At 56.1% G+C, this 12679-nt stretch overlaps 3 protein-coding genes across 3 annotated transcripts; 2 read left to right on the forward strand and 1 right to left on the reverse strand.

Moving 5' to 3' along the window:
• Positions 1-2520: 2520 nt before the first annotated feature.
• Positions 2521-4591, forward strand: EV422DRAFT_529853 (uncharacterized protein). Its single transcript, XM_053070352.1, has one exon. It carries the CDS (start codon positions 2953-2955, stop codon positions 4225-4227), a length of 1275 nt encoding a protein of 424 aa, XP_052925399.1. The 5' UTR covers positions 2521-2952; the 3' UTR covers positions 4228-4591.
• Positions 4592-5308: 717 nt separating this feature from the next.
• EV422DRAFT_60371 (uncharacterized protein) lies at positions 5309-6358 on the forward strand. The gene is made up of 2 exons (XM_053073748.1): positions 5309-6128; positions 6206-6358. Exon 1 carries the CDS (start codon positions 5389-5391, stop codon positions 6118-6120), a length of 732 nt encoding a protein of 243 aa, XP_052925400.1. The 5' UTR covers positions 5309-5388; the 3' UTR covers positions 6121-6128; positions 6206-6358.
• A 2557-nt stretch (positions 6359-8915) lies between these two features.
• On the reverse strand, positions 8916-12149 carry EV422DRAFT_529866 (uncharacterized protein). The gene is made up of 5 exons (XM_053070353.1): positions 11930-12149; positions 11376-11531; positions 9947-11009; positions 9754-9875; positions 8916-9676 (listed from the first exon to the last, which is right to left on the reverse strand). The coding sequence occupies exons 1-5, from the start codon at positions 11978-11980 to the stop codon at positions 9350-9352; spliced, it is 1719 nt and encodes a 572-aa protein (XP_052925401.1). The 5' UTR covers positions 11981-12149; the 3' UTR covers positions 8916-9349.
• Positions 12150-12679: the final 530 nt, after the last annotated feature.

Genomic DNA, 12679 nt, shown 5'->3' on the forward strand with positions numbered 1-12679 from the left:
GGCGAGAACGGGATATGGTTGGGCTGCGAAGGAAGGCGATTGGTGTTGACGGACTTTTGCTTATCGTTTTCTCGTTTCGATTGTTCAGGTTTCCCAGGCAGGACTGCTCGATACCGCATCAGTCTTCTACACTGCCGCTACACTGCCGCGACAGCAAGGTGCTCGCTTCGGTCTGAGAAATGTGTTGCAACAACCCTCCATGGCCCAACCGATCATACTTGATCAGTTCCACGCAGCGTTGTTGTCCCCACGCATCTCAACGACCACGGCCATCCTTCGCCTCAAGACCCATTGCTCACCGTCACCGAAAGAAAGTAAGTACCATCACTCGTCCGTCAGGACAAGTCAGGGACAGTTAGCAGTGATGAAACCCATGATAGGGACAGCTTAGTCGTCCATAATCTCGGTCGAATACGATGCTGATTTATCAGGGTGAACAATTTCTGAGCTACATCCCCTCTTCCCTTTGTGGTGCTCCCGTTTGAGAAGTTTGAATGAGCGGGATATCTTGCGATATTTTTCGTTCTGTACTTTCGCTTCTTCAAAGGTTTCATGCGTGGGCACTATGTAACGCACAAGGCGTCGTTTTGGGGTCACTCGGTGTCAAAAGGACATCGTGGGACTCGCCTTTCCCTCAGAGCTTCTCCTCATCCTCTCCGGGTACAGCACATGTTGCTGTCCGCCGCACAGCTTGAATGGGTCAACCGCAACCTGAACGGGTTCTCAATGATTATTCGTACCATTTCCAACTCTCTTCGAGAGTATGCGGATGAAAAATACAACACTCTAATTTTTTCATGAGAGAACCCCGTATAAGGGCGGCGGCGGGTGAATGGCGACAGTGCTCGTCGTCGGCCTCTATCATGGGGTGTCGACTACCTGCGCTTCAGCCATCCGGGAGAATCCCGAGGGGGCTTGCTGCTGGCAACACGACGCACGTCAAGAGCCAAGATGCTCATGGTTTCGTTCCAGCAATGCTTCCACATGAGCCAAAAATGCTAACGTTCCACACGGAAGATCGCTGAGCTGCAATCGGTACCCGCTGTCGTCCAAGAAACCTACCTCACCAGAGCAGACCTGCGCCCATGTTCTTCTTGACACGGAAGCGAGGGCTGCGGGATGTTATCCCATGTTGAGGATATGTGCCTAATAGCACAAGGCCCAGCGAAAATTTCGGTTGATGCGCGAAGAAGCCAAAAGAACACCCGGGATAAGCTGCTTTGCCGAAGAGCGCGTAGGTGTGCTCATATGTGGTTATGAACTCACGAAATGGAAAGGGTATCCGTTCAGTTGCTGCGAAGACATGAGCGGACTCGCACCGGGCGTCGCTATGTGTAGGCGCGCTACTCCAGCATCCCCTCCAGGACGCCGCGGGCAATGACTTTCGCGGCACAAAGATTTTGCGGGCTCCCCGACGTACTGTATGCACGCATCGACGACAGTGCTCGCCACTAGCTGGCCGGAACACCAAGGCTGGATGAGCATGACTTGGACAACAATTCGTTTATCAAGCAAAACATCCAACCTCCTCGACGAACATATCCGACATCCGGAGATGGATGCAGACAAAGCATTGCCACTGAATGTACGGTCTCAAACGCAAATGTATCGTATGGTGATATCTGGTCCCTGCTGCATCGGGATGGAATCGAGCTCCCAAAGCGGAATGACGGTTGATTTCAAATATCCACCTTTTTTAAAGGGTTCGACGTGTGCGGGCGAAATGCATTTGCACAAGATCCAGGTGGTGAGAAAGGTTGTTCGTGCGGCGCTGCTCTCAGATGTGCAAGAAGAGCACAAATGAAGCCGAATTTGTATGAACCCTTTGGGGTGAATTTTGAAGATGACGATGCGCAGTCCATCTATACAGTACACGTAGTACAGTACATGCAGTACATCGTTCGCATCGGCGAGGCGTTGCGCTCATTAGGGCAGCCCTTTTTTATGGGTGATGGCCGTTTCGCAAGATCCGCAAAACGTTTTTCAAATAGATTCAGCCACAAGCGAAAGAGGCGAGAAAAGAAATGCACATGCACGCTATGCCTCCATTCCAAAATATTTTCTGACGACGCGTGGTGACGCCCGCAGGATGCTCGTTCTAACGTCTACCCCACCGTTTCGCTCACTTTTGTGGATCCATGACAAATTAGGGGCTGGGGGGTGCTCCGGGAGGCCCCACTGTGCAGTGTGGAACCCCGAAACCCCGAAATATGGAAGTTCTCTATAGCACAGCCTCGAGACGGCCGAGAGTGACATCATGCCGAAATCACTGATTATGCGAATGAATCGATCGGGGGCACATGGGTCCTCCCTGATGAATTTTCCATTGCCAACCAACAACAACAACAAACAAACGCGCAGTCTCCCCCCATGTCTCCCCCATGCAGTCAGTCTGGGAATGGTGTCATGCCCCCCCCCCCCCCCCCCGCATTACGGCCACCATTACGGCCATCCTACCGTGTAGTACGCCGACATGAACGGTAAAATCCATGGTTGCTTTTCAATGGAATGCATTCCCGAGGCATAACTCCCTTCGAAAAAAGGAACAAAAGAGCAGTCCGCAGAAGGGAAAATCGCTTGCCCCTCACAACAACCAACAAACAACAACCGCAAACAGGTGATAACAAGGGACTGCTAAACGGCGTCCACCCCCCCTTGTCCATCGCAGGTTTACAAACAAGCTTATCCGTACTTAGGTTCCGTCTTGCGCGTCAAGAGTCACCAGAGTCACCTCCGCATTACTAATTGCCAAGGTGGACAATCCCTTTGTTCCCCCCATCGCCCGACCCAAACCCGGCCGGAGCCTCCAAGACCGTGCTCGGAAATAGGTCGACCTATCTTGCTTACAAGTGTTATATAGTTTCGGAGCACGCATCTTGCATTCCCACGGACGCATCACTGAAATACAATACTGAAATACAAGCTAAAACCGAACAACGCACGCACGCAGTCATGCTGGATATTGTCAGACGTCAACTGCGTCGCTTCGTCCGACGCAACAACAAGACGACTCCGCGCGCTGGACGCGGTGGTCGAGGAGATGAGGACGACAACGACGAGATGGAAGCTCGTATCCGTGCGCTGCAACAAAAGGGAGAACTCGATACTTATGTACGGGGGCTGGAGGTGTTGGAGGACGGCGAGACCATCGTCTACTACGACGACGCTGGGGAGATGACCGTCGAGACTATAAGCGACGCGCACTCCATCGCAACAGGGATAACCGTCGAATCACCAACGTCAGAAGGTGACGAGCCCAGTTTCAATAGCATCTCCCCAGCAGCAGAGGTGGAGAACCGGTCTATTCGGACCCAGCGATCGTTCTTGAGCTTTGCAGGCTTCGATACGGATTTCAGGAGACGGAATCGAGCTGGAAGCGAAGGGCCAGCATCGTTGCGCGCGGCTCCTTCCTCCTCTTCCTGTTGTGGCGCTATCAGCGAAGGAAACACTCTGGACGTTGGCGCTGCTGCTCTCGCCCCCCGACGAAGCTCGTTTGCAGTGGGAGAACGCAGACGATCCCGAGCCACACTGAGCCCGTGCGACATACTCGCTCCCGAACCGATCTTTGCTGAAACATGCCCGATCAGCCCAACAATAACAGAAAACGCAGACAGCGACATCACCCCGACATCCCCATCAGGAAACTCACGCCAACGCCTGCGCCAACGTCCATCCCTCCTCTCACTCGCCTCCTCCATCGCAAGCGCTTCATCCTCCATCCGTTCCTATCACTCCTCCTCATCGCGCCGCGACGAATCCCACACATCTCCAAGTTCAGCCACAACCCTCCTCCGCCCTCCATCCCCCTCCCGCCGCCGAGGGAGCCGCTCGCGATCCCCACATCCCTCACATTCCCACTCAGCCCCACCAGCAGCCCTCGGCGCGCACACAATGACCTCCTTCGACCCCACCCCCGTCTACCAACAAACGGAAGCGCCGCAAACCTCCTGGTCGCTGCTCCCACCCGCCTACACAATCATCAAGGAAGTCGAAACGACCTACGTGCTCGTAGCCTCCATCCCCGTCGGCACGCTCACCACGGACAGCTTCCAGGTGTACGTCTTTGACGAGTCGAGGGAGATTGGGTTTGGAGGCACTGATGCGCAGATGGGGACTAGGGTCAAGATGCCCGGTGATGCGAACCTGGCGAGGATCAATGCGGCCGTGAGAGATTCGACGCTGACGGTTACCGTGCCGAAGTTACCGTTTTCGGTCGAGGCATCATGAGATGCTCTTGCTTTTGCAACACCGCAAGCAAGGAAGATACTAGTTGTTCGAAAACCTCATTCTATGTAAAAGACACGCGCCGGATCCTGTCCACCACTTGAGGTTTGAGCCGCCAAACCTCGTAACCCGCAACGTCCGCAACACGCCAAGACGCCTGAGCTTTAACCCTCGCCAAGTTGCGCGATCCCACTAGCTTACTAGGGTAACGCTCTACCTCTATCGCTATCCTCTTATCTATTCCCCCTCCCTCAAACCTTGTATCGCCCACCGGCTCCCATATTCCAGGCGCGTGAATTGTCCGCGGCTTTTTGTTAATTGTACATTTATATACCCGTTTCCTTATGAAAAGCGCTATTTCTGTGATGTGGGTTGGGTTTAGCTCTGATTCACCACTTCCGCCTCTTCTTTTGCGGGTTTGCTCAAGTCGGTGGGAGATTCCAGTCGCTTCCCAGGTCCGATATGCCGCATGTGACACGAACCCCAAACGGACGTGGCGCAGGCGCGCGCTGTCGATTTCAGCTGTCATTCGATCAATAAACATAACAATGTGTTTGGGATGAGGCCAAAGTTTCCTCGCAGGACTTCTCATTAATAAATGTGAGGCGAAAGCCCATGTCAGGGTATCTGCCCTTTGGTCCATGAATCCGCAGTGCTGAACAGCCGAATTGAGTGTAAACACCGGGCAAGTGGAAATGAAAGCAGATAGGGGAAAAAGGGAGGGAGGGCTGCGGAGGGCGAAAGGGTCGTGTGACGGTCCGGGGCGGGGAAAGTTAATTACATGGGCGGTTCTGTTGTTGGATAGATGTTCGGATACGAAGCCTTGGGAGACAGAGGACATTGATACGGGCTGAGTCTTCCCTGGCGTCAACTGGCATCACTCATTCGTGTTTGGTGGGGTCAGATGCTCATGCGAGATATCCCCCCGACGTATATGAATCAGCCCCCCCCCCAATGCCAACCCCCCAATTGCACGCAAAGAAAAAGTTCGTATCTGCCTTGAAGAGAGAACCAGCGAAACACCATCCCACAGAATAGCGGATCGTCACATACGGACGAATAACGCACAGCACAGCAGCGCTTGTAGTGTATAGTTTATCCACACATCCGAACCTGAACATACCTTGGATTTTTGTTGTAGCACCAATTTGAGGTGAGGTGAAGATGAATTCTGTGGACACGTTTTTTGGTTTGGTGACGTTGCCGGAGGGAAGGGTCAGGGCGGTCAGATCATGGCGGTGGTGCCGTGCAGAAGGGGAGACTGTCCCCAAGCAGCTGCCAGGGCTATCGCAGAGGCCATACGCGGCAGGATATGATGAAGAGGAAAACACGATCATGCTGCTGTGTTTTTCTGGGTGCGCCCGTGTTGACCGCCGTGGATCTTTGGCTCGACGGGGCGCACATGAGATGTCTCGCCAAGCATACGGACGGCGCGAGATCGTTGTCATCGACACCCCCATCGTCGGTCATGTTGAAGATCATATGCTCACCGCTTTGCTGTGTTTCACCTATAGATCACCCGCAATCCTACATCAACAACCTAAACCGATCGCAAACGGGGCCCAAAATGCACATCCGCCCAACCCCGCTTCTTCCCCGCCGCCCCCTCCTCCTCGCCCCTTACCGCACGATCTACTCCTCCTTCCCCGAACACCCGCTCCACATCACGCCCGCGCATCCCGCCCACGGGCTCGCCGACCTGCGTCTCGTCAACGAGTGGGACCCGGTCCTGCAGGCGAGCGTGCCGCACGATGTCTGGGTCGAGCACATGCGCGCTATCGAGGGCGAGGTTGTTATCACCGCGACCGCTGCGAATGCGGGGGAGGCAGCACAGGCGGGACCGGGTGGGAGGCAGGTGTTGGGCGGGAGGGAGAGGGTCGAGGGGGAGAGGGATGAGAAGCGGGGTAGGTTTTTGCTGAGAAGCTGAATTTTTTTCCCTTGGTGTTGATGAACGTTCACCATTATTCACTGCCGGGCACAGCCTTCGACCGCACACCCACCGTCTAGACATACCACTCGACAACTGAAAGTCCGACGGCAAGATCATACACAAGACAGGGGGAGAGTCCTACGAGGGGTCGTTCGTTTGCTTGTTAGTCTTGAGTCTTCACATGCTAGGCATGTGTTAGCAATATGCAAATATCAGAGAAAAAAAGCCGGGTTCCGGGAAACCATTCATACGAGGTTTTGGATGGGATTGAGATGGATGGGGTGGGAGATGGGGATGGGGGGCGGGATGTAGCCCTTCATTAGTTCGTAGCTCTCTGTAGTCGCCCCACGCTTCTCCTTCCGCTCTCATCCCTTGTGGCTGGTCTTTTTGTATGTGGTCTGTTTTGCGTTGAGGTATCGCGATTGTTTCTCTTTCATCGGTTCATTCCAATAGGGTCTGTTGTTGCATCTCGCTGTCTGTCGAATGCCCGGAGACACGGCCGATAGAGGGCGGGACATTTCTCGCCGAGACCCGTTACATTTAGATTTACAAAGCTCGCGACGTGTATCATCTCCAACGCATCTTCTATACACCAAGATCGAGGAAAACCCCCCGCTCGCAAGAACGGACCAACCGCATCGGGCGGTCTCTGCACGCCCGCCTCTCCGCGGGACTCCCAACATGAAAGCAGCGCAAGGTGGATTCCAGCGTTGTGATCTGATCAGAACATTCGTCCTACTTTCCATGTCATATGCACCGTAGTATCCTAATCCAATGGTCTCGTGTCTAGCGCCTCGTTTCTGTGGGATGTCGGGTGTATGATGTGTCGATCACGATCTCTGTCCGTATGAGATAGTCCGGGTTTCCCATGCCACGCCCCAATGTGGGGGCGGCTTACTCGCTTCTCATGCCGCGCCGTGTGCCGCTGCGAGTCGCTTCAGGCCCTAGAACGGGGACGCGATGGAGAAAACGAAAAGGGAGATGTAAGCCGAGAGGGCGAGATGCCAGAAAAAAGGGGCCGTGAGAACCCACAACTCGTTTGCAAAAGCCAAAAGTCACCCCCCCCCCCTCGGAGCCCCCGCACCAGAAAAGAAGCATCAGATACCTACCTCCCCCACGAAATCCGCACTGGTGGACCCGTACACCTCCAACCCACCCCCGCTCGCCACCTCCCGCCGCTCCGCCTTCTTCCCCGCGCCATCCGTCCCGCCCGTCCCGCCGCCCGTCCACGCCCACCCCACCTCCATGCTCGTCGTCGGCGGAAACGCGTACACGGTCGCGGGGACGCGCACGGGCTCTGCTGCGGCTGCCGTCGGGCGGTGCAGGGGGAGGGGGAGGGTGCCGCGGTTGGTTTTGCAAAGGGTTGTGTGCGGGTGGTGTTGCGGATGTGTCGGTGGGCCCGTGGAATACGACGGTGCTGCTGCACCGCGGCCATGCACCTGCAACGACGGATGGTGCTGCTGCTGACATTTCGGTTGGGGATGGGCCCGCGGATGCGCGTGCGGAGACTCGTACATGTAGTTCGGGCGAAACTGCGTATGACAAACGTAGCGACTCCCCCCGCCACCCGCGCCCGGCGTCGTCCGCCCCGGCGGCGGCGGTCGTTGTGGTGGTCGTTGTGGCGCACCCTTCCGCGCCGTCGGCGCTGTCGACTCGGCCGTCCGCCGCGCGGCGCTGAGGAAATGCGACCGGTCCCCTGTGATCTTATACGCCGTTTCGTCGGTGCTGGGCGCATCGATGTCGCGGCGGAGATGGGCGAAGGTGGATGAGCGGCCGTGCGGGGTCGGCGCGAGGGTGTTGGTTGCGCCGCCGCCGGGGGCGCGGATCACGTTGTATTGGCTATGTTCCGAGGCCTAAGGGGGAGAGACACAGGAGTGTGAGACATCCAAGAAAATGGGGAAACGGAAGTGGGGATGTGAGATACATACGGTCTTCAGAACCTCCCGCGTAGCCGGCTCACGATCGTTGTACAGCCGTGGATCGACTAGACACGCCCATTTGTCGCTCCATTCGCGCTGGCAGCGCAGCTCCTTGGCGATGCGGTCTACCCTGCAGCAACAAGTGGAAAAATGAAGGGTGTGAAGGGCTGGTTTGCGGGTATTCTGGCCGGGTGAGGATGGCCAGGATCTCCCCTCCGCATCTCGTCCACCACATCCGCAATCCATCCAAACACCCCTCAGGCCCACCCCCACTCTCCATCGCAACCCTCCGCAGCAGCATCCCCTCTCTGGTCCCATCCCCCCGCACCAACGCACCAAAGCCAAACCTACCAAGTCTCCCCCGCCCAAAACCGCCCACTCCCCTCACCCGTCCCGCCGCGCTTCCCGCCCATCGAAAAAAATCGTATCGGAATCTCACTCCGACACCCAAAGCTTGTCGTCTCCGTGTGTGGGTCGGTGCGCTCCAAGTTAGTTGGAGAGATACCGCCCGTGATGCCCACGCTGTCGATCCGTTGCTGTCTCGTGTCTGCTCTGACTTGAACACAGCATCGAAAACGATAAGTCCCATGCCATACCATGCCACCGTCGAAGCGGTCCACACCCACCTCCGGCCCGCGTGCCAGATTCCAACCCCAAAGGCCTTTCGTTTTCTATTTCTGCGGTGTGTGTTGCTGATGCGGTCTGGGGTATGTTTTTTTTGGGGGAAAACTGACAGTGGCAACTGACCGGATTGACGGGTGGGATCGCACGCCGGCGCGCGCGGAATGCGTAAGCAGGGGGGCCGCCCAACCGCGTTTTCTTTTTTTTTTAATGAGGCAGGAGGTTGGTGTGGATATGCACCAATTCGACGATGATAGGACCATCATCTGTTCCTTTGCTTGGCCGAGAAGGGGGAAAAAATGGGATACAGAACGAACGAACGGGACAACGAATGAAATGAAGACGCTGGTGTTAGGGAGCACCCAGAGGTGCCCAACGGAATATTATACAAGTAGCGGATGGGGTAGTGGATGAAGGAGAAGGGGATCAATAGCGGGTGAATAAGGGCATGGAGGCAACTCTTGGGGGGTGGGAGACTATGTATCATCCTCGGAACTAAATGAAGAGACACAGAGTTCGGGGGAAATTGGAATCAGGGAGGGCACAAGCGCGAACGGAATTGGAACAGCAGGGGACGTTAGTTGTTGCGGTTTTTTTTTTTCGTTTGTTGGTATCAGGTGGGTATTATTCATTTTTTGCCGTGCGTGTGTGTTTCTTACTTGCTGCCGTTAGCAGGCTTGTTCCCGTTCGGGGCTCCCGATCCAGGGGCAGGTTTAGGCGGGCCCATGGTGCTGTTGTTGTTGTATCCGCCGCGTCCGCCACGGTTTCCCTGCATGCCGCCGCGCTGGAAGTCGCCGCGGCCGCCGCGGTTACCGCCGTCGAGGAAGTTGCGTGGGGGGTATGGACCGCGGTTGTTGGAGTTGATGAAGGGGCGGGGCTTGCGGCGCTCTTCGGCGTGGAGGACGACGTTGTTGACCGTGTAGCTGTTGCCGATGGCTTTGCGGGCGGCTTCCACGGTAGTGAATTCGACAAAGGCGATGTTCTGTGTTGGGATGTATGTAGGGTCAGGAGCATGTCGGGAGTTGGGATGAATCTGGTTCCCCAAGGAGAAAACATTACCTTTGTGAGCACAACGTCAACGTGACGAACGGTTCCAATCTTCGAGAACGTGTCGGTCAAAGACTTGCGGTCTATGGCTTCGGTGATTCCACGGATGTAAATGGAGTACTTTTCCTTGTCATCTACCGCCGAGTTAGTCCGTATATCACACCAGAGCGGGTACCAACTTTTCCTGCCAAACCCTTGAACCTACCATCGGAGTCTGTCTGGGACGGGTGTTGGGGGTATTGCTGTCCAGGCGGAGGACCCCTCTTTTGCTGACGACCGTGGACTTCACGGAAACCTCCGTCCTTCTGATCGGCGTCGTTGGAGCCGTCGTGTGCGGCAGCCTGGGCATGGGCGTCATCAGCCTGGGCCTTGAGTGCGACCGGCTTTGGGGAGGCGGTGCGCTGGGAAACAGGGACAGCGACAGCGGGTTTTGGGGCAGCGGGCTGAGGTGCTGCGGCGGGTTTGGCATCCGCGCTCCACACGTTGGCGTTTTTGGCGGCGAGGCTAGCCCAGGTCTTGTTTTGGGTGGTCTCCGGCTTTTGTTCGGGCTGCTGCTGTTGTTGTTGATGTTGTTGTTGTTGTTGTGGCTGAGCAGCGGGCTTCTGAGCCTCGGTGGGCTTCTCGGATGCGGGCTGTGCCACGTTCTTTGTCTCCTCCTCGGACGCTGCAGGTGCCTTGGGCTTGGCGATAGTGCCCCAAGGAGCAGGCTTGGCTGCCTCCTGGGGGGCAGGCTCTTCGGCGGTGGCGGCGGGCTCGGACCAGTTACCGAGACCGAAAGCGTCGGTGTGGGTAACCTCAGGGGCCGTGTTCTTGTTCACGGATTCAGGGCGCACATCGGGGGTGCGAGTGCGGTGCTCCTTGTAAGGAGAGGGAGTGCGAGGCTTTTCCGCAACCTTCTTGGGGCTAGGGGACTTTACAACTTCGGGCTCGACGTGAGCGGGCTCGTGGTATTGAGGAGCAACGTGGGTCTCCTCAGGGATGTACGCGTCGTGGAGCTCGAGGCCGCCAGTGGGGTCCTCGGCGTCCTCATAATCGTTGTCGATATCCTCCTTCAAGAAGCGGAAGATGTCGTTCAAGACGTAGTATCCGTTGACTTGCTCGGCGAGGAAGAAAGTCTGGGCGAATTTATGGGAAGTGCCGCTGTTGTTGGACATTTCACCGAGAACCTGAACGACAATGCCTCCGTTCAAGGAAGCCTGGCTGTCGACGTTGGAAACCAACACTTTCGCGTCCTGGAAATCCATATCCAGGATTTTGCGGTGGATTTCCTAAGAAAACGGATGGGAGGAGATCACTTTAGTGAAAAGCCATCCCATAAGAAAACCGCCAAGTGAGGCGATGCGTCGTTGGATGGTTGTACGGTTGGACGATGGGCGGGGTGGTTGAACGATACCCTCCTCGCTTCGCTCGCGACGAGGACGTTGGGTTGGTGTGTCTTGCGCCATTGGCGCAATGTGATGCTCCCTGAAGCTCGCTAACAGCCGTGATTAGGGAGTATTTGCGCCTTTGGCGCAATGTGTCAACTCCACCTACCCTCCACTACGCACTCCACCCATCCTCTGCTACCCACTCCACCCGGTCTCCCCTCCCCTCCACCTGAACCCCATTTTACAACCTTCTTCTTCTTACCCTACCTGCTGACCATGGAAAGTTTTTACAGTGGCCTCACCCTCGTGACCGTGCAAGAAAGACGATTTCTTGTTGTAGAAACAGTGAAGACGTTGGGGGTCTCTGTTCAGAATAGTGTAGTACTCCTGGACAAAGAGCCAGCCCACTTCGAACGCATCGACCTGTATACATGTAAAAGGGGAGAGAATATTTTTAATATCCGTACGATCGGCTTCCCTTTGAGCAGTGATTTGTGAGAAACGAGCGATGCACAGTCTGTTTGTGGAACGACATCCTGCTTGCTTCGCTCGCGACAAGGAGTCGCAACAAGGTTGGGTGAATCTGTTCGATACTCGCGAGAGTAACTGAGGCGCGCTTGCGCTCGCCAACGTCCGCCATTCCGAGCGCTACCGCTCGGAAACCCCTCCGCAAAAAATCGACGGCGCTCGGGCTCTCTTCCGACCTTGCCGCATGCCGAGATCACAATCGCAAATTTGCCAGAAACGAAAAATGTACACCAAGGCACAGCACGGGAATCCAAAACAGAGGGAGGTTCCCTTCCCTGCGGGCACACACGCACCTTAGTCTTCTCCAAGGGCGCGGGTGCCGAAGACGTCATGGTGGCGGTCATTTGAGGAGAGGGGGATTTGGGACTTCTGCGAAGGTTGGGGAAAGGTTGGAAGATCGTGAGTGAGTATGTGGGGGGGTAGTCCGGCGGTTTGAAACGAAGCTGTGGTCTGGGTTTCCCGGGTGCGGGGGGGTGCAGCCGACAGCTTTGCGGGAACAGCGAGAGAGAGTAGCTTACCCTATAGTATGGGACTGGGGTAGGAGTTGCGGAGAGGGCGGGGGGGGGGGGGGGGGGTTGTGTTTGTGGTGATCGTCTGCAGGAGGGTAGGGTTCCAACATCAGACGAGGCGCGGGGCGGGGGGGGGGTTCCCGTTAGGGTTGGCCTCTGAGAGAGACGATGAGACTATGAGACTATACAGTAAGTGGAGTGGAGTGGAGAGGGATTGACCAGAAGTGGGTAACTCGTGATTGTAGGAGGCCGGGTAAGGGCCGACTCACCGAAGGCAAAGGGGTTAGGTTTGTTAATCAAATGGTTCACTTTGGCTGTAAAAGAGTCTTATTCTGGAGGTGAGCTGCCCACGAGTTACCCATTTCTGGTCACGCCCGAGTGGAGTGCGTCAACTGGTTAGGAACTGGTAACTGACATTCAGACGAGACTATGACTATAGGCGCTACAACAACTCCTCCCAATCCATGATGCCTTGCAACCGTTGTGCGTGTTGTGCGTGTCTGCGTGCGGCTCACTCCCCCAACCCACCCACCC

This window comes from Fimicolochytrium jonesii (assembly GCF_025526975.1).
Source record: "Fimicolochytrium jonesii strain JEL569 chromosome Unknown EV422scaffold_12, whole genome shotgun sequence".
In the NCBI taxonomy this organism is placed as follows: Eukaryota; Fungi; Chytridiomycota; class Chytridiomycetes; order Spizellomycetales; family Powellomycetaceae; genus Fimicolochytrium; species Fimicolochytrium jonesii.

What these genes read in the sequence shown, in the direction of transcription:
- EV422DRAFT_529853 (XM_053070352.1), top strand. Translation starts at nt 2,953, where the DNA reads ATGCTGGATATTGTCAGACGTCAACTGCGTCGCTTCGTCCGACGCAAC.
- EV422DRAFT_60371 (XM_053073748.1), top strand. Translation starts at nt 5,389, where the DNA reads ATGAATTCTGTGGACACGTTTTTTGGTTTGGTGACGTTGCCGGAGGGA.
- EV422DRAFT_529866 (XM_053070353.1), bottom strand. Translation starts at nt 11,980, where the DNA reads ATGACCGCCACCATGACGTCTTCGGCACCCGCGCCCTTGGAGAAGACT. An exon ending in AAACTTTCCATGGTCAGCAG is followed by an intron (nt 11,010 to 11,375) that starts GTAGGGTAAGAA and finishes CCGTTTTCTTAG; the next exon opens with GAAATCCACCGCAAAATCCT. An exon ending in GTCCCAGACAGACTCCGATG is followed by an intron (nt 9,876 to 9,946) that starts GTAGGTTCAAGG and finishes ACTCGGCGGTAG; the next exon opens with ATGACAAGGAAAAGTACTCC.